The sequence below is a fragment of the Penicillium soppii genome, assembly GCF_028829465.1.
Source record: "Penicillium soppii strain IBT 18220 chromosome Unknown utg000005l, whole genome shotgun sequence".
NCBI lineage: Eukaryota > Fungi > Ascomycota > Eurotiomycetes > Eurotiales > Aspergillaceae > Penicillium > Penicillium soppii.
In genome coordinates, this window is record NW_026643235.1 from 3,833,431 (window position 1) to 3,852,072 (window position 18,642).

Sequence of the window (18,642 nt, forward strand, 5' to 3'; positions counted from 1 at the left end):
GGTATACCGTCGGTAAGAAAAGTCAGACAAGACCCAGCGACTAAAAATGCAAGTTCCATCCAGAACCAAAAGCTGTGCTACATATAGGGCTGAATTTCCTTTCTTTTTGCTCCTCCTGCAGCGCTGCAGCCCAGACACGCGATGCGTTGCATCCCACTAACCACGCTGTTCGGAGTCGACACTAACACGCTCCCATTCGTGACTTCCTGGCTCTTACCTCCCGCCATTCTTGCTGCTCTGCGCGGCCTGATCGCAACTTACATTTTCACTACGATATTTTTCTTCTGGGGCTGGTATGGCACACATGACGACACAGCTGCTATCGGGCAGTCGTTCAGCTTCTTCACTTGGCTGACATACTGGGGGCTGGGCTTTTACATGTTATTCGCTGCTATCCATACCGCTTACTATGCGCGAACGGGTCGCTCACTACTTGACCGGTGGCCACGGGCATTGCGTGGGCTGCACAGCTTGCTGTACTCCAGCATTACGACCTACCCATTTCTCGTGACAATTGTATTCTGGGGCATTCTTTTCCGTCCCCCTTGGTACTCGGTTACATTTACTGGTTGGCAAAATGTACGTGTTGGTTTCTTTATACTCCCGCGCCGATCAATCTGAAACGCACATCTGTGATCCATCAACTCCACCACTTTGTTTGCATAGAACCGTTCCAAACACAACTCTAATCTAAAAACAGATCTCCCAACACGGTCTCAATTCCCTGTACGCCCTGCTCGAAATTATCTTTCCAGCCACAAAACCCCACCCCTGGATCGCCCTTCCATTCCTAATTCTCGGACTACTGTTCTACCTCTGCGTCGCATACATAACCTACCACACGGAAGGATTTTACCCCTACTCATTCCTGGATGTCGGCGACCACGGGCAGAATAGCGCCAAAGTCACTGGCTACTGTTTCGGCGTTCTGGCCGCCATCCTGGTCATTTTCCTCATTTCATGGGCGGTGATTCGACTGCGCTATTGGCTGACGGGTGATAAAGTTAAGAGAGCGAGACGGGATCCGCTGCGCGTGAATGAGACTGGTGTTTTGGGCGGAGAATCGGGTGAAATAAAGGGTGTCTCGGTTTGATAATTCATTGATTTGTTCAATCGAGATATGGGTTATGCGCCATATGGATCATTTGTGATCTCACTAACCTGATGCTAATTGTTTACGAGAACACGTCGATATGTGACAGTAATACGAATAATTGATTACCCTGATCCTGCAGAACTCTTTTTCTGAATAGTGTAGTGAGGTTGAATGTGATATGTAGCATCCTTTGTGAGCGGCTGTTCGTGTCAAGCATCTGACAGGCCGATAATGTACGTAAGTCGTATTCATTAGAGTTGTAAGCAAAGTTCAGTACGAAGGTGCATAGCAGCCGAGGGTCGGATCTGATTATTTTTACGATTGCTGTTTACCTCTTGTTTACCTCTTGTTCTTTTCATTTACCTCTTACTTTCTTACCTTTTGTTTACCTTTTACGTCGTCTTTACTATAGTCTCTTTTGTGCAATTTGAAGTATCTTAAGTAATTCAACCCGACCCCTGGCCGCTGCGTACCTTCGCAGGTCTTACTCTCCCGTAAATAAATCGACTAGCTATGCATCCTACGTCTAACTCACTCTGCCCAAAAACAGCTGATATATGCGATTGAGATTGGAGAGGAAGCGAAACTTATCATCTGTACAAAAGGTTGTGCAAGAAAAAAAAAGGCAGAATCTTACCAACATCCAAAGATAGCGTCGCAATTCGGTCTTGTCTCTACAATGGCTCTTAAGACAACTTGAAGTTCCTAGTCCTGTTCGAGGTTGAGCTCCGCTTTACAAGATGTAAAAAGGTCAAGAACTGTGACCCCGTCTCGGCAATCTGATATTCGCTTCTATCCTGGCGCTGGTGGATTGAGAGGAGCTTCCCCCGCACAACTCAATCAATCGCTCTTCCTCTCACAATATAGGGAACTCACATCCCATTTTGCTCACAATAAAGAAGCATTCCGGATTTCTGCCGGTGAATTCGCATACGACCAGCTCATCTTCGAGTTGCTCTTATTTGATCTCAGTTCGTGGCATTTGTTTCCTCTTTCAAGATTCTACAGTCCCGCAATACATCGGTGGTCTTCAATACCGGCCAAGGGTTCGATAGACCCATTTTATGCTTCAAATAAGGAGCCAGATCTCTTTCTCTGCAGCGGTTACGACCGGCCTCCGTCTTTCATTATAGGGTCTAGATGGAGCGAATTTTGGAATGTTTTGATGGTCGAGATGAACCATTTGAATTGGAGACGTTCGCGCTGTCACCATTCTGAAGTGGAACCTCAACCTTCGAACAAGACCTTGTGGTCATTGAACCCAAAAGAACAAGGAGGCACGGGCACAGTGACTATCCAAGCCTTAGGGTACATGGGTAAGTCTATCAAATCTGCGCTAACCTTGAGAATTCATAGCTAACCATAAGCATAGTCAGATTATCGATGAGTGTATTTCACATGGACAAGTCGGACTCCAAAAAACAAGCCAGAAACCTGACAATTGGGAGATACGTATCGATTATTTGGGATGCGAGCTCCCTTCTAACGACTACTATTGATTAATCTGTGGCTTTTGGATCTGTCATGTATTTACCAACAGCACAAGGCCTCCTGCTATGGTAGAAGTACCATAGTCTATAGGGTGTCGACAAATGGTCGAGATTTCGTTTTTCTCCGCATCGATGGAGACAGAGGTATAGTAACGAAACCTGGTGGGCGGTCTTATCGAAGTCTATGTCCGAGATAAAAACGGCATACCAGTAAAGTGTTAACGAGAAGTACGGAGTATGTTCAAAATCTCGAGTTTTATTGGCTGATTTACTAACGGCGTTTAGGGGGGCCTTCGACAATTCTTATAAGCTATGACACGTCGCCAGACTTTATAGAGGGGATATAGTTCGATATAGCATAGTATGAAGAATCGATTAGCTTGATCCTGCAGTCTTGTCAAAACACACCTTCGCCGTTTGACTCGTCATCGGATTTTGGTTCGGTTTTTCATTGTCTTGCTGCTTCAGCTAGCTGATCGTGGATCTAAGGGTGAGTTGTGTCCTTCTGGTTGGACGTTTAGCCTATCGTCCGATTGGTTCTGGGTGTCGCTTTCGTTTTCATGTTGTGTATTGTTGTTGTATTGAATATTTATGTAGCCTTCTTTATTTCTGCCGAGTACGGTGTTGTAGTCGAGCAAAATAGCTTCGGTTGTTGTTCGTGGTAGAATGAGTCAGCTGAAGTGGCTTTTTTAGTAAATTTTGGATAACTAGTTGTAACTAGTACAAAGATCATTTTGTTTTGAAGCAAAGTAATAATCATCAAACCAAAAAGGCTAAATGACATTAAGAGCGAAGAGTATTTCTAAAAAATAATTATATACAGGAAAGTAGGCAAAGCGAGAACTTTTTCTAGAGAAAGGTGTAAAAAGGGGGCGCCAAATATAGCACACCCTAAACTCTCTCTCTCAGTTAGTTTCACTGCCACTACCACTGCCACTCAGAGTGTCAGAAGCATTCCCGTTCCCACTGCGGTAACCCATCATCAGTGCCACGAGTCCACTAGGTACCCAAGCACCAATCAAGCTGTACGAGCGAGCACCTCGGCCCACGTACATGACAGACTTCTTCGAGGTCTTCCGGCCGAACATGTCCCGCGAATTAGGCTCCAGCGCATCCAAAATAGCATAGTGGAGCTTGCGCGCCGGCGAGCCGCGCACTGTGCCGGGACCCGCAGAGGCAACGGGACGCTGCTCAACGCTGTTGAGATACTGGGAGGCGTATAGGGCTCGCTGCTGAGTGCTCCAGGCGAGAACCTCTGTACCTGCAATTTGACTCTGGCCGGTGCGGTATGTAGCGCCCAAGTCGATGTTGCCGAGGCGCAGCTCGACCACGTTCACGTTGCCGTGCTCGAGGAGACGGAGCTCTTGTCGGAGAGAATCTGCGAAGCCTGAAATTGCCCGCGTGGTGGCTACTTCTGGTCCGGCGAAGGGCGCGGAGAGGGATGATGAGATTGAGGGGTAGGCGAAGACGAGGGTGCTGCTGTTGTTGCGGAGAGTTAGGAGGGGAAGAAAGACTTGTGCTGTGAGGATAGGTGAGAGTATGCGGGTGTTGACTGTGTCAGCCCATGAGGATGGTGGGATTGTTGCGACTGGGCCTGCGCTGTAGTTTGGTGATGGGACCACGATCACGCCGCTCAGTTGACAGGTGTGCGGGGCCACGCCGGCGACAGGAGACTGTGGTTGGGTGATGAGGGAGCGAATTTCTTGCAATGAGGGGTGAATGTCGGAGGGTGAAGAGGCAGTCTAGTCCAGCAAGTCAGTTTGGTGGCTTATCGGACGCGGATGGAGACTTACAGTTGTGAGGTCCAACCAAAGAGCCTTGATGTCGACCCGGTTTTCGGACTTGACGATATGCTCTTCATCGGCGCAAGACACAGTCACATATACAATGTATCCTCGGCGTTCCAAATCCGTCGCAATAGCTCTGGTCATCGGCTCGTGGGGTGATCCGGCAACAACTATGCGCAGTATTAGTCCTCAGATCAAGGCGCAACCTAACTGGGTGCAATGACACATACCCACAATCTCTTTTCTTCCACCGTTGCTCGCCCTTCTAGCTTTTCTGCGCTTTCCATGCAGCTTCTTGCTTCCATAGTACAAGACAACGCCTGTTCCGACAAATGCAAGCATTGCCGCCGTCCATGCTCGATTCCTAGCAATCCAGTTTTGCAATCGATTCGTCAGGCCTTGCGGCCGACCTCTCGTGCTGAGACGAGCCGGACGAATAGTAGAAGGTAGCCATGACTGCTGCGCCAGTGTGTCCTTGATCGCGCTCGCGGCGTGGTCGACTGAGCGGTCGATCGAGTCAGCGACCTCCAGGGAATACCGCCTTACGTCATGGGGTATCGACGCAAGCTGAACAGAAGTATCAGCGCTGAATGGGGGATATCATCATTTTGTCGGAATACTCACGTAGTCGAAAAAGAACTGATCATCACTCGTCATCTTGTTTATTTTGCGAGAGAAAATAAAGCGCAAAGTTCAAAGTTCGATAAGATTCGACACTGCACTGATAAAGCCACTATCGGGGTCACATGAGCCCTCTGTATAAGAGATGGCCGAGGAAATTTTGTATAGAATGGAGGCTACTTTGGACATATTTTACTGCTCTCTGCGGTCTGTTGCTTTTCTGCGGATTAGAGCAGCGAAAAAAAAATGTTGCTTTTGTCAATATTGAATTCCAAGGTTGTTCCTGGTTATTAAATATATACGGACATTTTCCATCTGAGCCTGCAGTCCAAAACTTAAAGACCAGTCAAGAACCATAGAATCGAGAGCTTTTTGATTGATGCATTGATCAAACATATCAACAGAAAATGAGAATTCCTCTTATATACCTAGGTACCCACCCATTTAAAAGAAAAGAAGTTGAGTATAGTTAGTGAACCTGTATAGATATCTGACACGTGACACATAGAAGCCTGAAGTATTAGGCGTCGAGTTTGTGCCTTGCTCGATTATCAATTTCTCAACATTTACTGGAGTGGGAATACTCTGGTAACTTCCACCTCTGCTTACCTCCTTTTGATCAATTTCTTTTCCCCAAGACATGGTGCTCTTCTGCCATTACGTTCTGATGTGAAACCTTTTCTTCCAGACCCTCGACTGGAGAATGCCATCCCAACGAGGGTAGAACTTCTCTGTGTTGCATGTTAGTGACATACTAGGTCTTTCAACACGTTTAATCGTCAGTCAATACCAGAAAAGATGCGGGAACTAGACCCTCTGATTTCTGAGTACCGCCATGAAAAGAAGCGTCCCCGAGAGGATGAAGCACTCTTGATTCTGCGCAAAGTCGCGTCCCTTGTCAAACCCATCATGCGACAGCGGGCTTGGAGAGTCGGTGCACTATGCGAGTTCTATCCACAGCAACGGAATCTTTTGGGCCTGAATGTGAACTCCGGTCAGAAGGTGTGCCTGAGATTACGGTATCCCTCCGACGAGCGGCAATTTCTCCCTATAGAGCAGGTCGTAGATACTATGTTACACGAGTGAGTATTACTGCTCTATGTCAAATTGCACAAGCTGATCAAACGCAGACTATGCCACAATGTGATTGGTCCTCACAACCAGCAATTCCATGCACTGTGGAATCAACTCCGTGACGAGCATGAGGAACTAGCCCTAAAAGGTTACACTGGCGAGGGCTTCTTATCACAAGGCAAGCGTCTCGGTGGTCAAAGGATTCCACTTGACGAAGCTCGGCGTCAGGCTCGTGCAGCTGCCGAACAGCGAAGGATCCTCACCAAGAATTCAGGGAAGAAGCTCGGTGGTACCCGCCACCTTCGTGGAACTGACATACGCAAGCTTCGGGCTGATGCTGCTCAGCGGCGCATTGAAGTCACCCAGGGTTGCGCTTCTGGCACAGATCGCAGCACTGAGCTTGCGGACGAGGTCTCTCGGAATGGGTTTAGAACGAAGGCCGAAGAAGACGACGCGAATGAACGGGCTATCATGGAGGCATTCATTGAGCTGATCCAAGAAGAAGAACGGGAGAAGTATGATTCATCATATGTTCCGCCAAGTCAAGAAAATCCCGCGGGACCGAGAACAAGATCATCACCACCACCTGCTCCTTCAGACACCGCGCCTGCTACGTTCAAACCTCCATCTGTGCTTCCACAAGCCGTCAACGATTTAGAAAAAGAACACGCTGTGGATTTCACTGCTGATAACAGCTCATACGACACACCTTGGACCTGTCCAACGTGCACTCTCCAGAATAAATCTACCTTCCTTTGCTGTGATGTCTGTGCAGCAGAACGACCACCTCCAACCAATACAAAAACCACCCCAAAGTCCACATCTAGGAGCACTTCCACACAACCACTACAATCAAAATCTCTCAATCCAAAGAAACGGCCCTTAGTTGTCGATGAAAAGGAAGAAAGGGAAGCCAATCCTAAGGACACATTTGCTTTCAAAAACCGAACCCGCGCACTGGAAACCATCAGAGCTCTAGATCGTGGAACCGAAAAAAAGCCACTTGGATGGCTTTGCAAATCGTGCGGCAGCTTTATGGAGACTCATTGGTGGACATGCTCCTGCTGTGGGACGATGAAGCCGTCCTCCTAATGACCCCCTATCGCGTTCCTCGGATGAAGTACTACGACATTACGAACTAGATACCAAGAATAAATGCGCATTGATTAAAAATTTCGAGTCGGAAAAGCTCCATGCATTTCGACTATACAAACACTCGCTACGTAACCGCCCCATATAAAGCTCCCACGTGACAACATGACTAAGCTAGCACCGGGCCAACATTTTTTTCTCACAAAACTCCGAACCAAACTCTCTTCCTTTCTCAAGCTTCAATCGCACCAATTTCCAGCATGGATTGAGAACAATAATGCTTTTGGTTCTCGCTCATGCTGGATCAATCACTGATAGGTATGTTCAATGGTCCTCACTACAGCACCTGCAAGAGAAAAGCACCGCGTCGAACGGACTCAACATGATGAGAACCGCATAGAACCAAATTAATTAGGAAGAGCCGTATGAGGATGGCAGAGGATTGTTCCTTAGATGAAAAATCCCTGTTGTCGATGCTTATAATGGTTCCTCTGATATGTGTCCTAAGAAGCTTGCTTTTCTCTTCGTTGGGGTGAGGAAATATCGTGCATGAGCAATTGCTAATTATTTCTCGCAATAGGTACTTTGTTTGGATGTCGAATAACTTGATCATGACAAGGGAAATAATATCACACAATGAAGCAATTGAACATAATCTCATACCATCAATTTCACACCATCTAGTCGATTTTCTATAATTCACCTTCCATAATCCTCGAGTAGAACTAATTTTCAGAGAGACAAATCTATTTTACTAGAAATAAATCTATGTTACATCCCTTGATATTATCTTGAACTCCCAAGGATATAGAACTTTTGTATAGAAACCAGAAGAGAAGACCCGACAAGGTCCAAAAAGATCACAAACGCCAATCGACATGCTTGTACACAACCATTATCCTACTCAGGCGACGCTGACGAACTGGCGCTTCTTGCCCGTACCCTTGGACGTCTGCTGTTCCTCCCAGGTCTCCTCATCAACGTAATCCGTAGTGCCGTGCTCCCGGATCTGGTCACCAATGAACTGCAAAGCAGACAAGTTGAAGCCCATCTCATCCTTTTGGCGAGCGAGGACGCGACGCAGCGATACCCGGATACTGTCGAGCATGGGGCGCATCATCTTACTGGCCACGATCTGGCGGTGGTGAGTCTTCAGAATGAAGAACAAAATGCGGCAGGTCAGCGGCACGTTCCATTCGCGATCGGCCCAGATGTTGAGGAATGTGAAGAGGGCCGAGAGCTTAGAGAATGGCAAGACAAGGAGTGCATCCTGGAGGGCAGCTGCGGGGATTTTCTGGACGGTGTTCAGAACGTGTTGTTCGGCGGAGACGTTGTTGAGAGCCAGATAGACAGGGTTGCGATCGGGGGCGGCGGCGTTGGGATTGGCGGCCTTGACCTTGCGCCAGTCGCGCACGACTTCGAGGTCCTCGAGACCGAGCTCAAGCGCTTCAATGATCTTTTCTCCCGCCATGAGAGTGCCAGTCGTCTGCTTTCCAGCGTCGACGGCCTCGGCCTTCTCGCCGTCTTCACCGTCTTCCTCCTGCTCCAGGGATGCAGTGAGTGTGCTGTCGTATGCCTCTTCCTGTTCCTTCTCACGTTCTTCCTCGAGGAAGAGCGGCTCGTCTGTTTGCTGCCAGATGCGAATGCTTTTGTCGTGGCTGGCACTGACAATGAAATCGCCGGAGCGACTCATGGCAAGCGCCCAGATCTCGCCGTGATGGCCGACCAGACGCTGGATTTGCTCGAACTTATCACCATCCCAGTACTTGATAATGCGGTCCTTGCTGGCACTGAAGAAGTTGTGACCGTTTCCATCCTTGTTGTGGGGAACGAATGCTACTGCCATGATGCTGTCCTCATGCGCCAAGAATGCCTTGTGGCAATCACCAAAGTCCAGACCCCAGAGACGAACCGTCTTGTCGGCAGAGCAAGTAACAATGAGTTTGCTGTCGTGGGAGATATCCATGCTCAGGACTGGAAGCTTGTGTCCGTAGAGGTTGAGGAACAGCTTCAGCGAGTCAACGAAGAAGACCTTGACAGTGTTATCAAGGAGGGAAACTGCCAAAAGTCGTGCATCTGGAGAGAAACGAAGGTTGAGAATATCGTCGTTGACCTTGAGGGTCCTTGTGTGGGCCAGCTTGAGACGAGGGGTGGTGCGCTTAGTTCCAGGAATCTCTTCCTGAACGACCTGGAAGTTCCAGAACTTGGCAGTCTTGTCTGCGCTTCCACTGACCATGGATTTTCCGTCGGGGTGGACGTGCAATGACCACACAGGGCCGTCGTGGGCTTTGATGGTATCCAACAATGTGGAGGACGCAATATCAAACACCTCGAGTTCTCCGTTCTTATTACCGACCACCACAATCTTGTCACCAGGAAGGAACGCGGAACACAGAGAATAGCCACACTCGAGTGTTCGAAGACAGCTTTCTGTGAGTACGTTCCAAATCTTAAGAGTACCGTTTGAGGCAGAGGCAAGCATTCGGTCGTCAGAGCTCAACGCAATCGACCGAATATCTGTTCGGTGACCAGGGATATCTACTGCCAGGCTGCGGGTATAATCGGAGTCCTCACTGTCAGTGTTCTTTTTGTTCGCCGGCACAACTGTGTAGGCCTCAAGCTGGTTGTTTGTGGTTGCGGCCAGGAGGTTCAAGCCACTTGATTTGTTGGTCATCCAATCAAAAGAACGGACCTTTCCGCCAGTTCGAACGATGACATGCTGAACAAAGACTTCCGATACGGGGGCGGCGGCAGCATCTTCGGGCTTCTCGTCCTCCTTTGGCGCGTCATCCTCAGCCTTCTGCGCAGCCTTCTCCTTTCTTCTCTTGTTCTTCCGTGCCATGCTCTTTTGTACCTCGGACTGCGAGCGAATACGCCAGACCTCAACCGACTTGTCGGAGCCGTGGAATCCAACATAGTCTGAACGGGGGTGGAATCGGATGCCAATTGTGCGGTCCTTGCCATGACGATAGAAGGTTCCTCGGTCGGTTAAGATTCTGCGACCGTCCGCGCTGACCTTCTCTCTGGAGATAACCATCATAGCGGCCTCGTCAATCGACCACACTCTGAGTTCGCCATCATTGCCGGCTGTGATACATCCACCCTGGTCGGGCGAAAGGCCCAAGCCCCAGCACTCGCCGTTTGATTGTGCCACATGTGTTTCAATGCAGTGCTGCGACGCGAGGTCCCAAACCTTGATCAACGCATCCTTTCCGGTGGTCAAAAGGAATCCTGCGTGCTCACTCAATCCAGACGCAGTGAGCAGTTCTTGAGAAGGGAAAAGGAAGTGCAGCGATGTGATCTGATCGGTATGCCCACGAAGTTTGAAAAGACCGACTTCAGTAATCAGATCCCAAACGATGATGTCGGTGTCCCTTGAGCCACTTGCGAGGCGCACGCCGGCGCTGTCGAAGGCCAACTTGGTGACGGCGGATTTGTGGCCGTTGAAAGAGATAATAACGGTGCCGGTCCGTGAATCCCAGAGACGAATACTTCCATCCTCGTATCTAAAGGGGCATCCAGGGTCAGAGAGAGTCGGCAGATCATATACTAAATTGTGGACCACTTACCCAACTGCGAAGATATCTTCGTCCGTTTGGCTCTGCGAGACGACACTGACTTGGGCTCTGCAGCCAGAATCGCGCCATCTTCCTAGAAGTTCTCCCTTCTTGATATCCCAGCACAAAACTTCCTCACTGGCACCCACAATGGCTCGTCCGGCGCCCGTCTGGCGTGCGACACCGGTCTGTTCATCTTTGGCCCAGATCGCATTGGAGGACGCCGAGGCGACGAGCCCGAACGTATTCGAGTGCTCGAATTTACTGTATAGATATCAGCGCCTTGATCCGAGGATTAGAAATGACCAAAAATCGAACGTACAAGTATGATTTCACCATCGTTGGGAGTGGATGGGAAAATTTTAGAATCTCCGATTATTGCTATCGATAGGATAAAATTAATACGGGCGGCGACAGCGACCTCTCCGGCTCCCCCACCGCCCATGACGATCACGGGCAACCTCACAAGAGCCACCTTTACACTACACATAAGCCATTGTATTGCCCGTCATGCTTCTCTTGGATTATCAAAACGTCTTAATTGAGTCTCTCCTAACGGATCGCTTTTCTGGGTATGCCTTACCCCCCACTCCCCCGCTCTGTGAACCCGCGCATTGTATACACACCACCCGGAATCAGGCATCCGGCTAACAAGCTCCAGAGCACCCCCCGTCTCCATTGATCAGGTCGTTTCCGACTTTGATGGAGTGACATTCCACCTCTCTACCCCCGAATCCAAGACCAAGATCCTTATCTCGATCCACGTGAAATGCTTTAAGGAGCTGGTTCAGTACGGCGCCCAGGAGGTGTTGGAGAGAGAATATGGTCCCTATATCGTGTCCCCCGAGCCTGGCTATGATTTCTCAGTACAAATCGACCTCGAGAACCTGCCTGCTGAGCAGGAGGCCCGTAATGATTTGATTATGAAGCTTGCCCTCCTGAAGCGGAACGCAATGGCCGCTCCATTCGAGCGAGCGTTCGATGAATTCAACAAACTCGCCGAGGAGGCCTCTCAATACACATCAGAGTCTGCTCCTCAAGGCATCAAGGAGGGTGGTCAAGTCATGGCGATCCATTACCGTGAGGAGGAGGCAATTTACATCAAGGCCAACTGGGATCGCGTTACTGTCATCTTCAGCACCGTGTTCCGGGAGGAGACTGACCGGATCTTCGGAAAGGTGTTCTTGCAGGTTCGTTATCGCCTACATGTTTCTCGTCTTTTTTTTTCCGGCGCTGCGCTAAATAACCTCCTCTAGGAATTTGTCGACGCCCGCCGCCGTGTCCAGACACTACAGAATGCTCCCCAGGTCCTTTTCCGCAATGATGCTCCTCTTGAGCTGGCAGGTGTGCCTGGTTTGAGCACTAAGGAAGGAGATGTCAGCTATGTCACTTTCGGTATGAATGCAATCTGCTCTGTTTGTCCTGTTCTAAGTATTGACTCGACATGCAGTTCTGTTCCCACGGCATTTGACCCCCCAGCGTCGCTATGACAACATTTCCCACATCCAGACCTTCCGTGACTACTTCCACTACCATATTAAAGCCTCTAAGGTAAGTTCTTTTCCTAGGCACTTCGTGCTTTGGGGGTGTGCTAATTCAAAATCCGCTGCAGGCCTATATTCACACTCGAATGAGAAAGAGGACAGCAGATTTCCTTCAAGGTGTGTATACCGTTCTCAAACAGATAAACCTCTTAAATGCTGACCTGCGAAAGTGCTTAACCGAGCCCGGCCCGAGAATGAGGAGCGTGAGCGCAAGACCGCTAGTGGTCGTACGTTCCGAGTGCAGGGTTAGACATTTGTTTTTCTTTGTCCATATTGTTCCCAAGAATTGCTTTTCCATGAGCCAATTTGATATTTTTTGCAGTGCTTTCCGATGCCCAGATGCATGCTTCCTACCTAGGTGGTAGACTGTTCGTGTGTAACATTAATGCGAGTTTTGGCCTTTGTCATTCCCTACATGTACATGTAGCCTTCAGTACTTGGGCCTCACATCATTGTTCCTGAGAGAGCCATACCCAGATACCCATTACAATTAGCGGTGCTTATAGGTATATGAGTATAGGAGGATTTCAGACAGCATCTCAGTTATTTTACAGTATTGAAGAACAAGAACTGTGAAAATGTATATCAGAGTATGCGACGTTAAAGTTCATTTTTATGTACATATTGTAGAATCTACAATGAGGCCGCAACTCATACTTTGGCCTAGCCAATCAGAAGCTCTTCCAGCCGCGTCCCGCGCCGCTGGGAATGCTTTTCTTTGCTCTGTGTTCTTTGTTACGCTGCAGATTTCCGATTCAGCCAATCAGTATCTTCTAGAGACGCACATATGCGTTTCAGCCGGCCAATCATAAGGCAAAACCCGTGCGACTCATACTCACAACTCATACTTATACTCACGATTAATATTCAATACGGAGTCTGATACGGCGCTTATTACGGGTTGTAGGTGATGTATGTATCTACCCTAGATTCCTTGGTATTTAGGGGATGTGTTACTGATATGCACGTTAAATATAATGACCCAATCCAAGCTACATATCTAGGCTGATATATCAACTAAATACTTCAGCTATATATAGGATCAACATCATAGTTACACAATCTAAGTCATTATCTGATTGGCCAGCTTGGTTGAGCCGCATACCTATAGTTCGGTACACAGCCCAAAGAGGATTATTATATAGAACATTCAGAGCAAAGAAGTAAAAGCCCTGTGCTGAATTTCTCTTTTCATCTGAATGTCACCGCAAAGATGAGCCCAAAGGTGACGGGCCTTCGGGTATTGCTCAAGAAACCGAGCAGGAGCGAGCCAGCTGCCGCTCCGAAAGAGGAAACTGAGGTATTATACCCGCTGTTTCGTTTCCCAGAGTCTAATACCTCGAGCGTTTACTCGGAGGAGAGTTTTTCTGCAACACTCTTCTCGAAACTTGTGATGGACTCAAACTTTGATCTTGTGGCGATGGCCTCAACCATCTCGCGAGCTCGTCTTGATGCTCTTGTATTGTTGTCAGAGAGTGAAGGTGACAAGTTCCTCGAGTTCGGGAAGCTATGTATCGATGCCCATGCCCAGGCCACCAGGGCGATGATGGATGATGTTGTGGAGCGTATCAAAGCTGGAGAAGACTTTGACTGGAAGACCGAGATTGATGCCTTGAAGGAAGGCCTTCAAAACTATTGTCAGGCGATTGTAAAGGAAGCAGAGTCTAGCGCTCTCCAGGAAGGAAACCATTCTTTCAAGCTCTCCACCATCTTAACTCACCCCTCTGCCACCTCGAGCAAAGTCTCAATCAAGACCTTGATTGGTTCGTCGAATGGTAGCGCTTCTCCTACTTTTAAATCTGACCCAAAGACGCCAATTACACCCTTTTCGGACCCCAACACGCAGTCATCGTTCACCATGCCTGAAGGTTCCCCCGATGATCACCTGGTAAGTGCTAGTGCAACTGTTTGTCTGCTTTGTTTGATTTTCGCGACTTTGAGCTCTATTGACGTGTTTCTGATAGTTGGCATCTAGTAGACGCCGCCTCCGTCTCTACACTGTCAGTAGTGAGGACTGGATCGTGGGCCCGAAGTTACCTCCATCTTCCACCTCCCCTCCGATCAAACTTCCGGAAAATTTGACCCCTGTCGATGAATCCATCCATCTTGGTGTGATTATGGGTATATTCAGCAAGCTGTATACCATGGCCAAGATCATGCAGACTATCCTGATGAGTTACGGCGTGGAGGTATGTTCTACTTTTGTCTTGCTAACTATTTGGTTGCAGTTACTGACATAGTTTCAAACTTAGCTCGATAGATCCAGGACCGGGTTGTCATACTGGATCGAGTGCAGCGAAGAGTACGTGAGGAGCCAGAATATGCGCACACTGGTTGAGATAGTGGAAAACCTCTTCTATGCTATCTACGCGCGGGTTGTGATCGAGTTGGCCAACATAGAACTTTGCGGTACCTTTCGAATCGACCTTCGCTCCCTTCGAACTCATCGTCCATTCCTCCTCCCCGAGCCCGATCACCTCTATCGTATTGTTCTCACATTCAAAGACGTGCTGGACTCACCGTGCATCTGTGCAATTCTTCGGAAGGATATTCTACAGAAATTCCAGAACTCGTACATCACCGAAGCCCTGGATAAAACGAAAGACGCGGACTATCCGATTCATGACCCTCTCGGTTATCGCCTTCATGCTGCAAGCATTGCCACCAAGCGAAATGGATCCTACTACACCAAATGGCAGGAACTCATTCCATTTTTCAACATCCTCCCAGAGAAGCTTCTGGTAATGTGGTCTGAGAAGTATCTCACCGTGGCTCCCGTGAGGGTGATTCCCGACGACATCCCCTTCGACCAGCTCCCTTTCATCGATCCTTCACAGATAGGGTACGATATTCATGCAGCTGAAACCATCAAAGATCACCGAATGGCGAGCCTTGCCAAGCTGGAGGGTACGAGCATTGGAGAAGAGCGCCAGAAGGACCCCAAATCTCGAATCTTCTATCTTGCCAAGCAACGCAAGTGCGTGTGCCAAAGTGTCTGCCGTTGCTCCAAGGATTGCACCGGCGACGTGCTGCATAGCTGTCCTTGTGCGGAACGACATGTGCGCATTATGATAGTCAAGGATGGTATTCATTACAGAATGCCGGATACCGACTTTGTTACTACTGCTGGCACCTTGACTCGTATGTATTTCCATGGTTTGGCTTCTCTGAAGCGCGGTGTCACTCAGCGTTTCATTGCGCAAGAGCTTCAGCGGGCTTTCGAGTCGATGGCCCATTTGATCAGTATTGAGCGCGACAAGATCGTCCCCAAGAGGAGCGATTCCGAGAAGAGTGCCCCGAAGAAGAGCCTTTATGAGAACAGTCCTCCAAAGAGATATTTCTCTGAGAATAGTATCCCTAATATGGGTCGCTCTGAATATAGTACTCCGAACAGATCTACTTCCCAGAAGAGTTCACTGAAAATGAGTATTTCTGAATACAATGCCCCGCAGAAAACTCCGCAGCGAACTCCACAGAAAACTCTTGAGAGAAGTACCCCAAAGAAGAGCATTTCGCAGAACGGTACTCCGAAGAATAGTCCTTGCAAGACTGGTACCCCCAGAAGCGTTGCCCAGAGAAGACAATGAGCTGCACTCTCAGAGGATGGGTTTCAAAGCATGGCCCCAGCACAAACAGAACTCAAAACCAGTCAAATCCGGACAAGAAATCAGCACAAAAAGGTAAAGAAAGGCTTCACGGGAGTCATGTGATATTTTAAATGGAGTTCATATGAAGACCGGGAACCACGGATAGGTTCTTTTAACGAAAAATGGAGATTATCGGATTCTACGCCCTCAATTCAAACTGCATTGACTGCAAGCTTAGTTGCCAAATGCCATTGGGCAAATGCAGATAGATTCGGAGACTGATCCCACGCCAATCATTCCTGTGATTTAGCAGCGACGGCTTTCTTAATGACAATGATTTTTTGCCCTATATCTTCTCGGATGCCTCGTACAAACCCTTGAATCTCATATCTGCTGACCCAACGTCTTGATTAAAGAACAAGTACGTTGTAAATAAGAGAAAGAAAAAAGGAAACCAAGCAATTCTGACGAAATAAAGCCCAGAAACATGCCTATTACGGAAGGATATAGGGATAGCCATGATCAAGGTTGAAACGATATGGATGTGTCTGCACCAAGGACAGAAGGGACAGACCCGAGATTTTGAGCACTATGCCACATCGTAACCTTTTATTTGTGCGCTTAAATGCTTAGCTTTATGAAACGGCAAAACTGATCATGTCTTTGCACGTTGACATAGGAACATAAGGAGCTGCTTCTCCTCTATATTAGAAACCAAACACTTATACTATAACGTAAAGGCTGCCGCATTTGAGCATGTATTTGATTCGGAAAAGCGCTGACTTTTACTGGGGGCATCGCTTTTGCAGTTGTGGATCCTGCCCCATCAGCTAACAAAGTGCAACTGAATGAGGCCGGTTTGCCGAACTCGGGAACAACCTTCCCCATGGGCGGAAGCTTGTTGCCTAGAGGATATTGGAAGACCCCTCATAGCAGTCGCGATCCCCAGCTGTTCTAGGTCTCTCTTCCCCGGATAAAGTATAGAATTTGGAATCATCCACCAATTAAGCAGATGTGAAGAAAACGAAAGCTTGGATCAATAGTGGCAGGTGCCAAAGTATGCAAAGGCGCTTCTTGCCAGCAGGTGGTGCTTTTATAGTGAATGCGAAAAAGGAATTTCTGCTACTGTATCCGTTCAAAATCCATCAATACTCAGGTAGCAAGTCAACAATCACTCAACTGATACTTGGAAATAAACATCAACTAATTATAAGATTTGATCAATCGATCTAAGCATGTAGGCAATTGCTATGAAGAATATGAAGTGATGGAGATCGGATGATTATATTGTGCAGACCACCGCAAAGTGACATCATGATAATTCGCAGAAGGTCCAAGCGAAATTAGGATCAAACGCAAAATTTTGAATGCGCGGGCACCACATTCGGAAAGGTATGATCTCCACTGGTTGTCTTCATTTCTAATCTATACCTACTTTATAAGAGTAGCACTTGCTCTTTGTACAAGGTTCGTTACGAATTTTGTCCTTGCACGAATTGAAATTGAATTCAATAATAGTTTGCAGAAGCTGAACTACATTTGTGCAGCTAAAATGAAATCTATTTTGATTGGTCGCGGTGGGAAAAAGCTGCCTCTTGTTGGATTTGGCCTATGGAGAATCGACAATGACTCCTGCGCCGACGCTGTCTATAATGCCATCAAAGCTGGATATAGGCTTTTCGATGGTGCTTGCGGTATTGTAATCTATTCCATAATGGCCCTCGTACGCTTTGCTGACAGGTGAAAACAGACTACGGGAATGAAGCCGGAGCCGGTGACGGCATCACCCGTGCAATCAAAGATGGATTAGTGAAACGAGAGGATCTGTTCATTGTTTCAAAACTTTGGAATACCTATCATGAAGCACACCGAGTGGAAGAAATAGTCTCAAAGCAACTGGCGGACTGGCAGGTGGACTATTTCGATCTATATTTGATGCATTTCCCCATTGCCTTGAAATATGTCGAGCCAGCTACCCGTTATCCTCCTGGATGGTTCTATGAGGACAATCGCGTGGAGCCCGGCACGGCTAGCATCCAGGAGACCTGGCAGGCAATGGAAAAGTTGGTGGATCAGGGTTCCGTCAAAAGCATTGGAGTATCCAATTTCTCGGGCTCCTTGTTAATGGATCTTCTACGCTATGCACGGATTCAGCCCGCAGCTTTGCAAATTGAGCACCATCCTTACCTAGCCCAGAAGCACCTGGTAAAATTTGCGCAGGAGAACGGCATGGTAGTCATGGCCTTTTCTTCCTTTGGAGGCCTGTCATACCCTCAGGCTGAAAACACCGAATCTGGAAAGTTTTTGTCGCTTCTGGAACATCCGGTTGTTGTTTCGATTGCCGAACGAGTGCACCAATCACCATCTCAGGTGCTTCTCCGGTGGGCGACCCAACGCGGCATCGTGGTCATTCCGAGAAGCACCAACATCGAACGGATGGGCTTAAATTTGACATCCACTGCCTTCGATCTGGAGGAGGGCGAGATAGAGAGGATCAGCTCTTTGGATGTCGGACTCCGGTTCAATGATCCCATGCAGGTATGTATAGCTAGTAGAGAGCAGGTGACACGCGCTAACATATTCGAAAGTTCCTCGGCCAATTCCCTATCTATTATTGATCGTTTCCTGATTTATCATGGACATCGATGAGAAAATGCAAGCCAATGTTATTATAGGACTCGTATGCATTGGTATGACAGCGATGAATATATACTGATGAGAGACAACCAAAGCATAAAAAGCACAATAAGCACAATGTTACGGTCAATTTCAAGCAGAAAATCTTTTTCATTAT

General features: G+C 48.0%; 7 protein-coding genes across 7 annotated transcripts; 5 read left to right on the forward strand and 2 right to left on the reverse strand.

Annotated features, from left to right (window-relative positions):
* Positions 1–141: 141 nt before the first annotated feature.
* On the forward strand, positions 142–1,093 carry N7529_006919 (uncharacterized protein; the record flags this gene model as incomplete). Its single annotated transcript, XM_057242446.1, has 2 exons — positions 142–579; positions 701–1,093. 2 exons carry the CDS (start codon positions 142–144, stop codon positions 1,091–1,093), a joined length of 831 nt encoding a protein of 276 aa, XP_057097805.1.
* A 2,398-nt stretch (positions 1,094–3,491) lies between these two features.
* N7529_006920 (DUF1776 domain-containing protein) lies at positions 3,492–5,030 on the reverse strand (the record flags this gene model as incomplete). The annotated part of the gene is made up of 4 exons (XM_057242447.1): positions 3,492–4,328; positions 4,380–4,543; positions 4,604–4,940; positions 4,998–5,030. The coding sequence occupies 4 exons, from the start codon at positions 5,028–5,030 to the stop codon at positions 3,492–3,494; spliced, it is 1,371 nt and encodes a 456-aa protein (XP_057097806.1).
* Positions 5,031–5,792: 762 nt separating this feature from the next.
* Positions 5,793–7,160, forward strand: N7529_006921 (metalloendopeptidase WSS1; the record flags this gene model as incomplete). The annotated part of the gene is made up of 2 exons (XM_057242448.1): positions 5,793–6,076; positions 6,125–7,160. The coding sequence occupies 2 exons, from the start codon at positions 5,793–5,795 to the stop codon at positions 7,158–7,160; spliced, it is 1,320 nt and encodes a 439-aa protein (XP_057097807.1).
* Positions 7,161–8,064: 904 nt separating this feature from the next.
* Positions 8,065–11,056, reverse strand: N7529_006922 (snoRNA-binding rRNA-processing protein DIP2; the record flags this gene model as incomplete). The annotated part of the gene is made up of 3 exons (XM_057242449.1): positions 8,065–10,666; positions 10,730–10,981; positions 11,040–11,056. 3 exons carry the CDS (start codon positions 11,054–11,056, stop codon positions 8,065–8,067), a joined length of 2,871 nt encoding a protein of 956 aa, XP_057097808.1.
* Positions 11,057–11,227: 171 nt separating this feature from the next.
* Positions 11,228–12,511, forward strand: N7529_006923 (actin-related protein 2/3 complex subunit 2; the record flags this gene model as incomplete). Its single annotated transcript, XM_057242450.1, has 6 exons — positions 11,228–11,289; positions 11,379–11,907; positions 11,974–12,112; positions 12,168–12,268; positions 12,330–12,378; positions 12,432–12,511. The coding sequence occupies 6 exons, from the start codon at positions 11,228–11,230 to the stop codon at positions 12,509–12,511; spliced, it is 960 nt and encodes a 319-aa protein (XP_057097809.1).
* Positions 12,512–13,474: 963 nt separating this feature from the next.
* Positions 13,475–15,848, forward strand: N7529_006924 (uncharacterized protein; the record flags this gene model as incomplete). The annotated part of the gene is made up of 3 exons (XM_057242451.1): positions 13,475–14,149; positions 14,226–14,450; positions 14,514–15,848. The coding sequence occupies 3 exons, from the start codon at positions 13,475–13,477 to the stop codon at positions 15,846–15,848; spliced, it is 2,235 nt and encodes a 744-aa protein (XP_057097810.1).
* A 1,552-nt stretch (positions 15,849–17,400) lies between these two features.
* On the forward strand, positions 17,401–18,466 carry N7529_006925 (uncharacterized protein; the record flags this gene model as incomplete). Its single annotated transcript, XM_057242452.1, has 3 exons — positions 17,401–17,542; positions 17,599–18,386; positions 18,437–18,466. The coding sequence occupies 3 exons, from the start codon at positions 17,401–17,403 to the stop codon at positions 18,464–18,466; spliced, it is 960 nt and encodes a 319-aa protein (XP_057097811.1).
* Positions 18,467–18,642: the final 176 nt, after the last annotated feature.